This window comes from Pygoscelis adeliae, unplaced genomic scaffold (genome assembly GCF_000699105.1).
Source record: "Pygoscelis adeliae isolate BGI_AS28 unplaced genomic scaffold, ASM69910v1 Scaffold227, whole genome shotgun sequence".
Classification (NCBI taxonomy): Eukaryota; Metazoa; Chordata; class Aves; order Sphenisciformes; family Spheniscidae; genus Pygoscelis; species Pygoscelis adeliae.
In genome coordinates, this window is record NW_008825100.1 from 2,948,406 (window position 1) to 2,964,060 (window position 15,655).

Here is a 15,655-nt window from a genome sequence, read left to right on the forward strand (position 1 = left end):
AATAAATAAATCAATCAGATATTCCTGACAACTGTAAAATGATTAAGCAAAGGGGAAAAAAAAAAGCCACACAACAAAAAGTTGAATGATCACTTCATCACTCTTTAATGTGAAATGAAAAAGTACATGTTTTTTTTGGCTTGGATAACTGGACATGCTAACTTTGAATCAACATTACTATTTCCTTCTTCCCACTGGATCTGCTGGGGGTTGTTACATGGGACTGAGAGACTTCCTTTATCCGAATTTCTGATGGGTTAAGTTGGAGTTGCAGTTTCTATTTTGAAGTGTGGTTTTAGTCTGAAACGGAGTATGTAAAAATGGAAATTGCTCTCTCAGTGAATCACCGTCCTGGCTGTTGACCTGAGTGACAAAACCCACTTTTTCCCTCCTGCAAAGATGATGCTGTTCAGGGAGACTGTGTTGGCTTTACTCCTGCCTCTCGCAGTATCGCCACATAGCTAACTAGTTGCAAGGGCAAAATCTGTTCTCGTTTAGTCAACGTGCTTGTTTCTGATGGTGTTGGACAAGGTGGCTGTGGGAAGACTTTTGCCCAAAGATTTTTACAGTCAGGACGGATCTCAGTTTGCTGCCCCCAGCCTGGTAGCGGCTGCAGGTCCAGCAGCTGGAATATCCTCACGTGCTCTGAGCAGTTTTGGCCTGAGGTCTCTGGGAGGAAAACAAAAAGAATTCTTCCTATCTCCCAGCTACATTTGTTTTTATGTTTTGGAACACAGGGTACAAACTCTGTGCCTGAGTATTTGACCCTACTTGTCAAATATACAACTTTTCTTGACTTCAGTTAAATTTAAGCCAAGATGTCAGAGGGCAGATTTTGTCGCAGCCCATGCAAAATGGCCATTTTGATGCAATTTGGTCTATTAAGTATGTTAACGCTAAACATATAAAATTATGCCTCCGTACATATTTTTCTCTGAGGCCTTCTAGCCACTTAAACTATGGATGACCCGTAAATACATACACTTACTCGGTTCAGGTGGCCCTGAAGCAATTGTGAACATTTTGGCTATTACAAATATTGTAAATAATTCCTGAAATCTTATTCAAGAAAACACGTTTTGTCTGTGCATGCAGTGAGGGGAGAAGGAAGGAGACCCCTTGAGGTTCCTCCTGAAGAGATGAAAACCGAAATGCATCCAGCTCCCTTAGCCAAGCCCCAACATAAAGAGGTGCAACCTTGTTGAATACAATAGTTGGCCTATGTTATCATTCTGAGTTTTGTTTCAAGTAAAATACATCCTCAGTTGTATCAGCATAATTTCCATTGTATCATTTGTAATGGTGACTGCAGAAAAGAAGACACCTGAAATAGAGTGCCAGCGGTCAGCTGAAGCATTTCCCTTATCTTCACTTCCATAAATTTATATCTGAAGGCATGTGTTTTTCTAAAACTGCTCTGTCTGCCTGACGACACGACAGCACAAAACATTGCTGTGGGTGGGTAAGGCTATCCATCCACACCTAGCAAATGAGTGCCCTGAAAACTCCTCTGCGAAAGCCGTTCTCAGGATACTTTGTGTTCTCAAGGTCAGCCTGTTTCCTAACCCTTGTGTCCTTTTCCTTTCTTTCAGGGTTTTGAGGACCCCAAGGACAAGTAAGCAAATTTACTTCTGTCATACACTGTTATGTTTGCACATTTGGGATTTTTTTTCTCATATTAAAAAAAGACAAAAATTAATGCCCAGCAGCCAAGAATAATGCCTGAACTCCCCAGAGGTTTCTCCTGGAGGGACAGCCAGTCGAGGGCACGGGATTGACTGATGTGCATCCAGAACTGCCGCTGCCCTCAAAACATTTATTCGTTTGTGTGGTTCTAACTTGCTTTTGTAATTAAAATGCCTTTGCTGCTCTTCCCCTTGCCCCCAATATTCTTTGCTATTTGCTGCTTTGAAAATATCCCAAGAACAAAATCTTTCTGTAAAGTATGTCTAGGTGTTGAGCATCTCTGATAAGAAAAAATTATGTATGTATTGAAATATATATATAGTTTCTGAGTTTATTTGTTTGTAATTTATATTAGTCATTATTACATATTACTTATTTCTATATATAAAAATGAACTCAGAAATGACAGCTTATTTGAAAAAGTAAATTCAAACTTTCATGCACTAAAATACAGCCACATTAAAGCAGCATTTTCATTTTTTTCATATAGAACTTAAAAAAAAAATTGGTTAAAATAACAATTTAACAGGAGTGATATTTTGAAAAATTGCTTTTGGAGGAAAAAACCCCAACCGTGTTCACTTTTTAACTTCTACAGCTGGACGTTACAAAAGCATTTCCTGTATTGAAGGTGTTTGGAAAAATTTCACATTCAGTCCTACTGAATGGCATTAATTGTAAGCTTGCTCAGAGCAAGATAGGTGACAGTAGAGGAGACTGATGCCTAAAATATGTTGCTGTTGCTCCTCATTATGTTTCTCAGGCTGCCGGTCAGGACTAAGCGGACCTCTGTGAGCTGAGACAGCTAAATGCTTCTGTGGGCCCTAAGCATCCGGATTTGGGAAAATTCACGTTATGGTGGCTGAGCATTGAAAGCAACTCCCTAAAAGTAAAGGGAAGTGATAAGTTTGAACATGGCAATATTCAGCCAGCATCTCTGGGTTAATTGCTAGCTTTCACATTTGCAAGTAGAGTGCAAAAGTTGTTCCAAGCTCTGTTCGTGCTGTTCCTGTCCCTTGCAACAATTTTCTGTTGGCTGCATTTGGAGAAATCTCAGCAGTGCTTTTAAGAGGTGTTTCTGGAAGTTTCATGGTGGCCTGAAATCCTTGCTTCTGCCCCCCCCCCCCCCCAAAAAATATCAATATATCAATAAGTATTTCCACATAAAAATTTCATTAATCTGTGGCAGTACCTCAGCTCTGGCTTACACTCCAGGGCACTCCTTAGCATGGGGAAATTTTGTATTTCAGTTTAAAATTACATTTATGCAAATGTACCCAAACTTGCTGTACAGTAAATTAGTTTGGGTACAACTGGCTGCAAAAGTCACCTCAGCAGCTACGTATGTGCAAGGCAACTAAGCTTCCCCTGCAGTCTATGTGAAAGTGGCTGCCTCACTGCGAATATCCCAGCAAGGCAATTTAAAACCTGCAGTGGTATTTCTACACAATCTGCAACCACAGAAGTTATTGTAGTATTAGAGATACCCTCAGCAGTATAATGACCTATTACAAAACTGGAGGCAGCCGAGGCCAAAGCCCGAGCAGGCAGTTTCTTCTCTTTGTGTCTTCCTGAGTGACGCTGTTTGGCTGGAACTTGAAATTTAACTGAGGTTCGCCAAGATGCTGAGCCGACTCTTGCTTCAGTTCTAGGGGAAAACGTATTACATCTGTCGTACGTGGTATGGAATGACTAAATGTGAATGACCCAAATGTGTAAATAACTCGCAGGATCTTGGAAGACATTCTGTAAATACAAAGCCTAATGATTTCCTTGCTCATTTTTATGAGTCCAGAAGACCTTGTGAGGACTGAATGAAAATAAGCAGCATCGTCTTGAATGCTCAAGCAGATGTGCTTTCTCTAAGGAAGCATCTAGAAGTAAATTGAATGTCCGGTCCTTCTAGGGACAAAACCACTTTTAATTTCAAACTGGAATATATGAAGTTAAAAGAATTAAATAACTCTAGAGCTCCCCCCAAAAAAACCTCTTTTCCCCAACCCCACTGAAATATTAAGATTGGCTAAAATAGAGATAAGACCTTGAGACAAACTAGGTTTGCAGTTGCCTTGTGGTCACTAAATAGATGCCAATGGTGTGTCGTCATGACCCAGCTGAGGTGTAGAGACATTCAACTTGCTGGCTTGGGGCGAAGGGAGTTGAAATTGAAAGGAGTAGATGGACCTGATTTATTTTTCTCTTGGCAAGAGGTACGTGGTAGAGTTGGGGTACAGAGGGCTTCTTGAAATCTGGTCCAGTTTTGCAGAAAGCTTTTGGAGAGCCTTTCTTTTGGAAAGGGACCTTTAACTTTTAAAATAGAGTCAAATTCTGGTTTGTAAGCTGCTTTGAGCGGTCTCTGCTCTACAGCACAGTTGTACCTGTAGGGACCTGCTGGCTGCAACACAGTCTTTGTGCGTTATGCACTGTTATGCAGTACAAATAAAACCAAGAAAATAAAGCAGTGTAGCTTTTCATTGTGCTTGTCAGACCTCGGGATTTTTTCTCCAGAGTGCCTAAGGTGAAGGTCGCACAACATGAGCCATAAATTGCTGTGCCATCATGGGGTTTGCACATAGAAATAGTTATCCACTGGAATATGCCCCAGTGCAAGTGGGGGGAGTATTCCAATGGGTAACTATTGGCATATCGTATGGATAACCTTGGCAATCATGCAAGCAGAGCAGAAAAACAGCATTTCAGGATTAGCTTTTAATTTCTGCCTATAGCTAGTTTTAAGGCAGGCCATTAAAGTGACAGCATCAAGTCATTAAAATCCTGTTAGATTTTAAAAATAACTAGAGAGTTTGGGGAGGTGATTCAGGTTTCCTGATCCTCAGTGCAAAATGCCTCAGGGCGATTAAGTTTTCAGTGTTATTTTTTTCAACAGTTTTTAAAAATCAGCTTTATTTTTCTGAAGCTGTAGCTAAGCATCAGAAACACACTGATACTAAAGATTATACGCAGTTTAGAAATCTTGTTCCACATATTTAGAAAGCAGAATCTAATTTGTGTTTTTTTCTTTTGCTACCTTTTTCTTTTGCAACCTTTCCTTGAGGTAGCTAAATATCTTGTAAACAGAAAATTTTGTCTGGTTTATGCTTTATACTCATAAATAACTGCATGAAGGGGAGGCAGTGGGGTGTCAGGCCACATTTTTTTTCCCCACATGTTCATTCTGTGAACAATTTTTTCTCAGAAATGGAGAATTGTTCAAGTTTGGGAATTTTCACAGAAATATTTACAGAAATTATTATCGGGAAGCAAGAAATATGTTTGGTTACATAAATCATTTTGCCAGTTCAGGCACTAACAGCTATGACAGCACGGCAGTGCAGGGAAGAGTAAGTCAGAGGACTAGTGGAAGGAGACCACTGACTGGTTTTAGTGAATGAAGGACAGTAAAGAGACTGCAGGGCAAGAAAACAGATGGATGTAGTACAGAAGAAGGGCAAGTAAATCAAATCCTTTCACTGGTGGACTCAGGACTGGCAATGAGCTCTAGAGCTGATAATCATTCTCCTCTCAGCTCATAATCCGTTTTCCAGCTTGAAGCTGTCATAAGCAAAATGCCATCAACCTCCAGCTTGTTATACAGTGAAATGATAACGTATGGTGAAGAGGGGGAAATTATCTTGTCCTCTTATGCTCCCTTTTTGTGACATCCTCAGGAATACACAGGAAAGTATGAACCCAGAAGATGAAGTGGATGAATTTCTGGGCCGTGCCATTGATGCCAGAAGTATTGATCGGTTACGCTCTGAGCATGTGCGCAAGTTCCTCTTAACATTCAGGGAGCCTGACTTGGAGAAAAAGGTAACGTTGTCTAAAAATCATTGCAACGTGTCAGTCAAGTTTGTTGTGAGTTTTAATACTCTTGCGTAAGGTCAGGCTTTTATATCTACAGGTAAAGCTAGGTTTTAGGTGTTGGAGGTGGGGTTGTGATCTTAAAAAAATCTGTGCTTCTTCATGGAAACCTTAATATCCACATCCCTAGAAAGCCACAGTCATCTGAAGGGAGCACTGGGCAGGAAAACCAAGCCATTTCTGTCAGACACACGTGAATATACAATGATGAACTGTAAAGGGAATCCAGAATAAACCAGATTTGTTTCTCTGACCTCGAGGCATCCAAACTGAGGTTGCAGTCACCCCTTATCTCCCTCAAATCACTGGAGAAACCCGCTACAGCCTGCCTGAGCTCCAAATCACCTCTGAAGGGGCTTTACTCTGCCCTTTGCCCCCGCAGGGAGCCCCAGGTGCTACCAAGGCTCATTGGAATGCAATTGGTACTCTGGTCATTTTTGGGAACCCATTTTAAGCAACAAGTAGAGTTCTCTGTCTCACAAATATGAGAAAGAGGAGTAACAGACCCAGGGCTCCCGAATAGCTGATTTCTTCCTGATTTTGTTTCAGATATCGTTGTTTTGAGGCAAAGTTCTTTTCAATTTCTCTGTCTGTATAATAGAGAAAACATCGGCTCTAGATGGCTGCAAAGTTAAATTCAGTTAAGTCTAGAGGTACCCAGATGCTATTATTAAGGGTACTATATAAACTGCTGGTTTTTAATTGCCCAAAGAAAGTCAGTCATCTTTTTTCTTTTTTCTTATCCAGGCACAGATCCTTGGGATACTTGAGTGGTCGTCAGGTTAAACTCATTATTCAATGGAAAAAGCTTCAGTAATTAAGTTTGCACTAACTATTTTAGCATTTTATTTAGAAACCCTCTTTCATGACAGGAATTACAACCTATTGCAAGAGCATACCTTTGCAGGATTTACAGCTATTCAGTGAATCAGCGTGGGGGAATTACAACCTATTGCAAAAGCATACCTTTGCAGGATTTACAGCTATTCAGTGAATCAGCGTGGGACTGGTTAAAAACTCAAGCATGTAATTTCCCCCCACTCCTTCCCTTCAGTTTTATAGCTGAAAACTGCTAGGGAAATTAGCAGTTCACCTGTTCTGAGCACCTTTTATTTTGTGGTTCAAACATTGAGACCGTCTGTACTGAGAACCATGCTTCAAGCTAAATAAAGCATCTTTGGGAATCGGATGCAGCTCCCATGTGACCAATATGTTGACAAGTAGTTGGAAGGAGTGACTGTGTGAAAACCGCAGCATCCTCGCACTATCATTAGAACAAGCCAAGCCGTCTGCACAAAATACAAGGTTTTCTCATTAGCAACATTCATCCCTGTTGGAGGAAACTTGCATGGAAGAAGTGTAGGTTCTGACAATGGTGACCTAGAATCCTGGTCCCAGTTAATCCATTCCTGTTCCTCTCATGCAAGGGGCAGATGGCAAATCCTCTCTCCACCCAGCTGTGTGGGTTTGTTCCCTGGCCTTTGGGTCTGTTCAAGCCCTTACAGCCTGCCCAGGGAAAAGAGGAGTTTGCAATGTTAGTCGTTTCCTACCAGCGCTGCTTTCCAAGGACCTAAACGGAAGCCAAGTAAGAAGTTTTTGTGGAGAGAAGGCAGCCAGCAAAATTTCCCACTAACATAACCCTGTTTGCATTTTTGCAGTACTCCAAGCAGGTGGATGACAGGTTTGGAGCCTACGTGGCTTGTGCCTCCCTAGTCTTCCTCTTCATCTGCTTTGTTCAAATCATAATCGTGCCACAGTGAGTATCTTTTCATCCCTTTGCTCCCATCTGCTCCCCTCCTCTATTCTGGCCTACTTTTCTTTGTTTTTTTCTTGAGAATTCAGAGCACCAAGGGGAAGAGAAAAATCCTTAAATAATTCATGCTCAAGTGATGCGTGTTGCTTATTGTTTTCACGCATTTCTAGTGCAGATTAAAACCTCCTCACTGGCATGTGAGGATTTCTGTTTTCCCAGCGTGATTTCCATTTCCATTCCGTAAATTGCCATTTACCTCCATCTTAGGAAATTCAGTTCAGCACGTTTATAAGCCTGTGGAAAACAAATATCACTAAGTAGGAAGGATTGCCTACTAAGGCATAGAATGCATTCACAACATGAGGCTAGGCTGTCCTCTTATCTGAACGCAGTGGGACAGAGAGGTGAAAAACCCATCACAGCCTTATTGCTTAGAGCACTGAGGTCCCAGGGTCTGCTTCACAGATGAGGCATAACCTCTCATGCATTTATTCTTCTGGACTCAGAGTAGCAGTGCAAGAAGAAAGGTACAGAAGGAGTTGAGCTATACCTGCCTGCGCTTTGGGTAGCTCACTCCAGGTTTGGGGTTGCAGTCATTTCTTTCCCCAGGCAAGAGTGGCATAAGCTCCTCAGGGCTGTGGGGCACAGTGCTCTTGGACCACTGCAGTGCATTGCTTTGTCTGAAAGGCACAGTGTAACCCACTGGATATTTTCCAGCAGTGAGCTCTGCAACCATGGTATTTCTTCTCAAAGAGTTCATAAAAAATCCCTTAAAATTAAAGCACGTTGGTATTTCCTGTGCTCTGGTTTAGTAGCAATAATATATCATTCACTGAGCACTGCTGTGTTGGAAATAAATTTGGAGTTAGTCATTTTTAATCTGAAGAACAAGATCACAGAAGCTCCGAAAACACTCCAAATTCATCTTCATTACAAGAAGACAAAAAATTGTTTAAAGAGAGCTCCAATACTAGTATATGCCATTACAACTGCTTTCTACTTCTGTTCACACCACAGTTTTTTTCAGAGTAGAGATTGGTTTGTACTGTTCAGATCGGATATCGGAAGGTCACAGAAACGACGCCTAGTCTGATGTTTGAGGTCATTCACTCTCCCAGGCAAGAGGACATTCACTTCTGCTCAGAGAAAGATTGAATCAGCAAAATAACATCAGTACAAATGCATTGTGTAAACAGACAGATCCACTTCGGGAAACTGGAAGTGAACCTGAAAGAGACTCAAAATTGAAACTAGATCAATCCCAGCAATTAACGCATTGTTAATAATGGCCAAAAATGTTCTTTGAGAGTAATTGATTTAGCGAGGGCTTACACTTCCGGATCTCTGGATATTACTGCTGTGACTTCACACCTGCAGAGGCCCTCTACCAGCCTTTGTGTTGCTCATCAAACTCCCTAAGCAGCCACTAAGCTGTCTCCATAAAACCCAGTTTAACATTTAAATGACAACTTGACAATTTCTGATCTGTGTCAACCATATGGCTGACTCCTTTGTATTACACAAGAGCCAATCCCTTATGGCAGCATGGTGTAAATGTCATGCCGCTCAGTCTCCTTCCACACCGCCCATAAGGGTGGTGGGGAGGTTTTTTGGTAAGTTCTGAAGTGTCCTTACACAGCCTGGCCTGTCTGAAAGATGATTTGGTTCAAGACTAAATAAAATTTAATGTTTTAAATGCAGGTCAGATATACTTTTCTTCACCTTTTGGTTTGTTTTTCCTTATATTTCAATTGCCTAGTTTTGGTCTTTCATTGAAGGTAACAGTTAAGCAGCAACTGAAACCACAGGTGTATATGTGTCACCATCAGAGCTTCATGAAAGACAAAACATGGAATTTGAATCTGAAACTAGAGACAAAATGGCAGTGATAATTTATGATGATAAAGAGGAATAGCTTTAATGAATTTCACAGAGGCTCGAACAGTGAATTAGCAAGTACAATTATCTTAGTAGTCATGAGAGAACACAGAGACCAGCTGGCTTTGGTGTGGTTGGCATCAATGTCACGTCACAAAAATAATTCCTTTAAATTATGAACAAGGCTATCTCCTGGGAGGGGACCTGTCCTGTCACACTGAGACCAATCACTGGGAAAGTGTTGTTGAATATCTTCATGATCAAAACACGTGAAAATGCATAGTACAAAGTTGACCCTGGGGTCCTGTTTGTACTTCAAAGTTGGGAAGAACAGGAACCTATCAAGCTGACCAAGCTAAAGCTGTTTTCCCTGACTATCCTCATGCCATGGTTGCTCCCATCCCATGCACGAGACAGAGCACTGAGGATGATGCAGCACAGATGTTCCCTGTGCACAGCGAGGATGGGTAGCTATTCCCATTGAGACTATTCCCACTTGGCTGCACTGCAGCGCTCAGCATGCTTTCTTTCCCAGGGGTCTCCTGCCCACAGCCAGCTGGGGGCCGACCCTCTGTAACAAATTGTTCTATCAGCTCCTCTAGCACATGAAATATTTCTCAGTCCCTCTGCTGTCACCCCGGCAGCAAGGTGATTGCTATAAAAGATGCAGTATTCGCTGCTCTGCAGCCTGCGTGAGTAATTCGAAATAGGACAGAGTATCTGTTGGTATGCAAGGCACCTGGTATCTCCTACTGCTATCCTAATTGGAAAGCCCATGCAGTGTGTCATAGCTTGTACAAATGTCATGTTCTGGAGAGCAGAGCTGTAGCTATTCTCTATGGTGTGCATTTAAAAAAAAAATTCTCTTTGATTTCAGCTCTACATTTATGCTGGGTTTTTACCTGACCTGTTTCCTGATCCTGACCACAGTGGTGTTTGTTTCTGTCATTTACTCCTGTGTAAAGGTGAGTACTGTGGTTTCTTTGTAGAGACCTTTGCCTAAGCTAACTGGATCAGCAATCTGTTTCTTCAGCTAACAGAGCATGTTTTGTTAGCCATCCTTTCCACACTATGTGATAAGGGTTACAGAAAAAGCCTTTGATAAGACAGAATGAACTGCAAACAGATGTTAGGGTTGGCATCTCTTTAGCTCAGCGAGAAGTAATCACTGTGTGGATCTGCATGTCTATTAAGTCCCCTGCAGGCACTCTCATATTGATACAAGAAGAATACATTTCCCAATGTGGAACAAAACACTGACCATTCGTTTCCTCCCTGTAAACTTCCTGCAGAGTCACCTGTGTACTGGCCCCTGCTGCATACTCATGTTTGGGTAGGCAGATAATCAGAAGCAGAATATCATCAAGGAAAAATGTCCTGGGGGGAAGTAAAAGCTGTAAACATATAGAAGTTTATCAGCCTTTCTCAGATGAGTGTACAGAGCTTCCAACATTCGGTGGGCTTTTCTTGTAACTGGTTTTGATAAGCAAAGAAAGATGTTGTGTGAAATCTGAAAACATATTAATTCTTCTTGACAGTCTGTGGTAAACTGGCAGTCAGTGCTTTGGGAAGGGTGATGTGCTCATCTTTTTCACTCAAACGTATTTGTATTAAAATGTTGATGCCAGTTGATTGTATTTGCAGTTTTGGGGATCCTTCCAGTCTAGCAGTGTCTGAACGTGGAAAATGTTCAGATTCAGGCTCCTTAGCCCAAGCTCAGCTTTACTCTTCAGAGCCTGGAATAAAATAGCTCAGTAGCATTATATTTCCTGCAGAAGAAACAGTGGGGTAATGGATTATGTCAGGCAGATGATTCGCCTCACTTTAATTATCTTCCCTCTGCCACTTTCAACAGTTGAATGTGGGTGCTCTTGACAGACTTGCACCTTTCATGTCTTTTTGATTTTTGAAAGTTAGATTTGGAGAATTAAGCTTTGCCTTCTTGTTTAATAAGAGCTACAAACTGTTCCCAGTCAAAGAAGCTTCAGGTTATATTTGAACTTAACAACTCGCTCACGGGTCTTCCCTTGGGCTTAAGACAATTTTAAAGGGAGCCTAGTTCATAAGTGCAGCATCCCATTGGTCTTGCTTGTTTATCAGCAATGAGAATTACAAGTCAGAAATAACAGTGCTAATAGGAAGGCTTGGGTCCCTTGAGCTGGGAAATGGTACTCAAAGATGCCTGGTTATACTTGGTGTGTCCATTGTACGTGAAGATGCTACTGAGTGTCATTGGTTTGTAAACTGGTATCAGCAGTTAATGTGATTAGCAGTTAATTAACAACCAATGTGGAAAGCTTTTGGTTACAGCCACAAAGGACGTGGAAACTGGGTGCAGAGCTGTGCTGGAGCCTTACACTACTTACACTGCAGTGCCACCGGCAGCAACATCCCAGCGCACTGCCAGCCGTGCAGAGCCACACCAACACACCAGCTGTACTGGTGCTGTGCAAATACTGGGGCAAGAGCTGTGGCAGACCCAGACCTCTGAAGCATTCGAGCTGGCTGACTTGCCACCAGATGGATTTCAAGGCGCACAGCTGTTTGTCACCTGCTGGCTTTTATGGGCTTAGGTTGCTTCCACATACTGACAGCAGCACTCATTTCTTCTGTCATCATTCAAAGGTTTTGGTTTGGGCTTTTTGGTTTAATATTATTACTGATCTTAATAAACGATTAATTTAAAAGGCACACAGGTTTTTTCAGTCCCTGTGACCTTAGGCAGATGTTCGGTCTTGCTTTCTTTGCCTTGATCTTTCAAATTCCTGTAGAAGAGGTCTGTTCAGTGGTGCCTGCAACTGTTTTTGGCTGGCTTTGCCTCAGTGCACAGGCCCTGGAAACACAAGACGTAAGAGGGAATTCAGACTAACATCAGAATTTAATGGGATTTTGTGAAGCTCCTGGTATTTCCAAAAGTGAGTTTTCAGCATGTTGGCCCAGACCCACAAGGTGCTTATGTATAACATTCGGTGTGGCCGGTGCCTTCTGTGCACAGATCGCAAATATTGAAAATATCGGGCCTTCTAGCTCCAGTACCTTTTTGATTACCCCTTTTTTAGTGCTCCAAATTAGCCTCTGCTGACAACATCTGATTATGAGATGACTTGTTTAGGGGACGGGTACTTCTAGCTTGTCAGCTACCTGTCTGGTGGCAGCAGCTCCCAGTAGCTGCAGTCTGCTTCTGTCATTAAAGATTTTGGTGTTTCAAGTCAGAGTTTTTTAAGCAATGTGTTTACCCAGCCCTTGGTTAAGAGGCGTTCTTTATTTCTGTACTCCACATTGCTCCAGGAAGCATTTTTACACATATACACAAGGAAGGCATTTTTACAGATCCTTTAGATGAAATTTTAAGACCACAGGGATGTCAGCATTGTTTGTTTTGTTTCACACTCGGATGTGGGATAGGAGAGCATGTGTTTTACATACCAGTGGTTCATTCCACACAAAGTTGGAAAGCAGGTGTCCACCCCAGGATACCAGCATAAGCATAACTTTTGCCTGTTTGCTGTGCTGTTACATGGTAAGTGACTCTTTTTTTCTTCCTCTTTCCAGCTTTCATGTGAGATTTTCCTTCCCTGTTTTGGCCTCTCCATCTCTGGCTTTGACAGTGGCCAGCAGGCTCTTTCTGGACAGCTTGATCATGTTTTATTTTCTTTTGCTGTCACTATTATCTTCCACTATAAAATTCTCCACGGACTAGAAGTTGATCCTGGAACTGCCAACGCAGCCAGCTTGGCTTTCCAAGTTTCTTCAGCTGTAATAAACAAGAGAGTTCCAGTTCTTCACTTTGATGCTCCATGAAGACTTGGCCACTGCGAGATGATGTTCCTTCCCAATAGAGTCTAAGGTCATGGGAACCAGGGTCCCTTCACAAATACTCCACTGACAGACATCTGTTTTGCTACTAACTTATCAAGTTTGTGTTTCTTCTTAAAATCCTTAACTTTTGATATCTACACTGCTGTGTGGAATTCAACTTCTTGCATGTTCCTGGGAGCACGTGCGAGAGAAATTTGAAGTTATCCTTTACAAGAAAATAAGTTTTTCTATAGCTTTACATAGGTGCAGCTTGCCTACCTGTTTCTTTGCCTCCCAAAGCTGGTGTAGATACTCCTAAAGTGTTTGGTTTTTTTCTCAAGCAGGGAAAAAAATACCTCTGAAAACTGTACTTTTTTAATAGACTAATAAATCACTGTGAAGTAAGTTACATAAATGGACTTGCACATCAAGTTGCCTGGAGATGTTGTCTTTTACTCCAGAAGCATCTTAATGTACTTCAAAATGACTCAAAGGCTTTTATTACAAATTGAAAAATCAGAACTTAAAGACCTCATAGTTTTTTTCATCTCACAACACAACAACAATTATCTAAGCAGTTTTCCATGTCCACAATATATGTTAAGAAGACAAAAAGGAGAAATATTACTCTTCTGTCTGTGATCAGCAAAGTACAGTTATTATTTAGTGTATTTTTGTTATACAGATGACTGGAGGTTGTGGATTATTTTCAGTGTAACACTAGTACTTGTTGGATCACTTTTTAAATTCGGACTTTCACCTGTACAACAGTGCCCTGCCTTCCCCTTCTATATTCATTGGTACCTGCACGCTTTCAGAGCCTCTCTCTTCTGGGAGTGAATGTCTTCCAGCAGCATTTATGCATTTCAGTTCAGAATGAACTGGAATCAACTGGGCAATCCAATTTCCTTTTTCCCACTGTGGTTATTTTTCTTTACATGGGGATTTTAAGAGGGCTAATGAGTGACCTCAAGGTTGTGTGGCAACCCAAATGTGAATCTCAGCTGCCCTGAGAAATGGATCGCGTCCTTTCTTTCAGCCCCTGTTCTCAGTAGTGCATGTACAGGCTTAGAGTTGCCATTTCATCAGACCTTCCCTTGTCCTGTTCTTCACCCAGACAAGATTTGAGTCTTATTAAGGGGAGTAAATGGTGTTGGACAGTACAAACCAGTGGGCTAACCAGCAACAATGCATGGATTTTCACTGTACTATAATGTCCTGATATTCTGCTTCTTTTCCTAGGACAGAAAGGATTCTATTTTATTTTATTGGAGAATGGGAGGGGAAGTCATCTAGTTTTCTTTTTTCTTCTTTTTTCTTATATCCCTGGCTTGTGGATGTTTTCATGGAGGGAACATTGCTAGAGTGGAGCTGAATTGTCAGAGCTGAGACAGGTCCCCCATTTCTATCACAGAAGTCCTCCAAGCTGCTTCCTGGTCTCTATCTGCCTCTGTGAAATGGGGAGAGCGTTACTTATGTTATAGAACCTTCATGAATGTTGTTTGCAAGGCAGAGGTTCCTCAGATGTGCGGCATGGCTGTGGCGTTGCGCTCTCTATTTCAGTCCTGACCTCCTATGGTTTTTGGCATTTGTTTCCTCTTCAGGACTTTTTCCAGCTGTACTTGTTTTCTGACCTAAAATTTTCCCTAGTTTGCAAAGTAATGAGAACCAAGATTAATACAAAGAAAACATGTTTTCACTAGAATTTTAAGTGTCTTCCACTGATAGCTTTGCTTGATATCTCAGGCTTGGTTCAAAGTCAGGCTTTTTTGGGATTGTTGGCAGCAGGGGCTTGAGCCAAGATCCACAACAAAGCACTCCCGAGTTTTATTTAGGTGCCTGATTTCCCAGAGATTACAGAAGGAGGTTAGGTCCATGCATACCTTTGTGGAGCTTGGCCTTGAGGCCTAAACAAAGGGGTGGCAGGAAAACCTGTCCTGCTCTAATCTAGTGAGAAAACTGTCTAAATGCAGCACAAATCCTCCTTCTCCCTCGAAATCCTATAAAGGTTAGAGTGGAGGAAAGCCCCATGGCATTTCCCACAACCCTGCACTGGTAGGGATCTGCTACCTGATGTCTGCGTGGAAGCAGCTGGACATGGTAGGGCAAGGAGATATTTTCGTTCATGGCTTATCAACAGAGCCAAGGATTTCTACATCAGCAAGGTTTACTTCTGGGAGACAGGTGTTTTGCTTTGTTTTACAGTAGCTGCATGAGCCTGAAGCATTGCATAAGTTTTCAGTGAATTTCAATCAATCCTCATTCAGTGCAAATAAGTCATAACCCCGATTTCCCCTTTCCTCCCGTCCCCCACAGAGCCTTGCCCTCTCCTCTTGCCTGCAGTTAGCTGGATTTTTGTGCATGTGCTGGTAACAGCTGAAATCAGCTCTTTCAAAACTCTTGCCACAATCTCTCTCTCCCTCTGTAAAAGTCACCAGCTAATCAGTGCTTTGGCCGTTCAAACACTTCATAATTACGTTGTAGGACTGCTGTGTGGGAAGCTATGCACTGACAAAATGTTGCATCTCTGAAGGTGTAAGAGTGAAGGATAAAAGGGAAAAGCAAGACTTTTAATAGAAACATTAGTCATAGTTAAATTGCAGTGCCGTGTCGCTGCGCTGCTAGCTTCTTTGTGTCTCTAAAAATACCCTCTAGTGGCTTAGTTATTCATGCAGC

The 15,655-nt window shown here is 41.9% G+C and overlaps 1 protein-coding gene across 1 annotated transcript in view; it reads left to right on the forward strand.

Annotated features, from left to right (window-relative positions):
* Nucleotides 1-15,655, forward strand: part of ADCY5 (adenylate cyclase 5) — a 230,146-nt gene that overhangs the window by 197,867 nt on the left and 16,624 nt on the right. Inside the window, 4 exon segments of the mRNA XM_009327174.1 lie at nt 1,593-1,615; nt 5,355-5,499; nt 7,209-7,306; nt 10,059-10,146. Of these exon segments, the coding sequence (XP_009325449.1) occupies nt 1,593-1,615; nt 5,355-5,499; nt 7,209-7,306; nt 10,059-10,146 (354 nt within the window).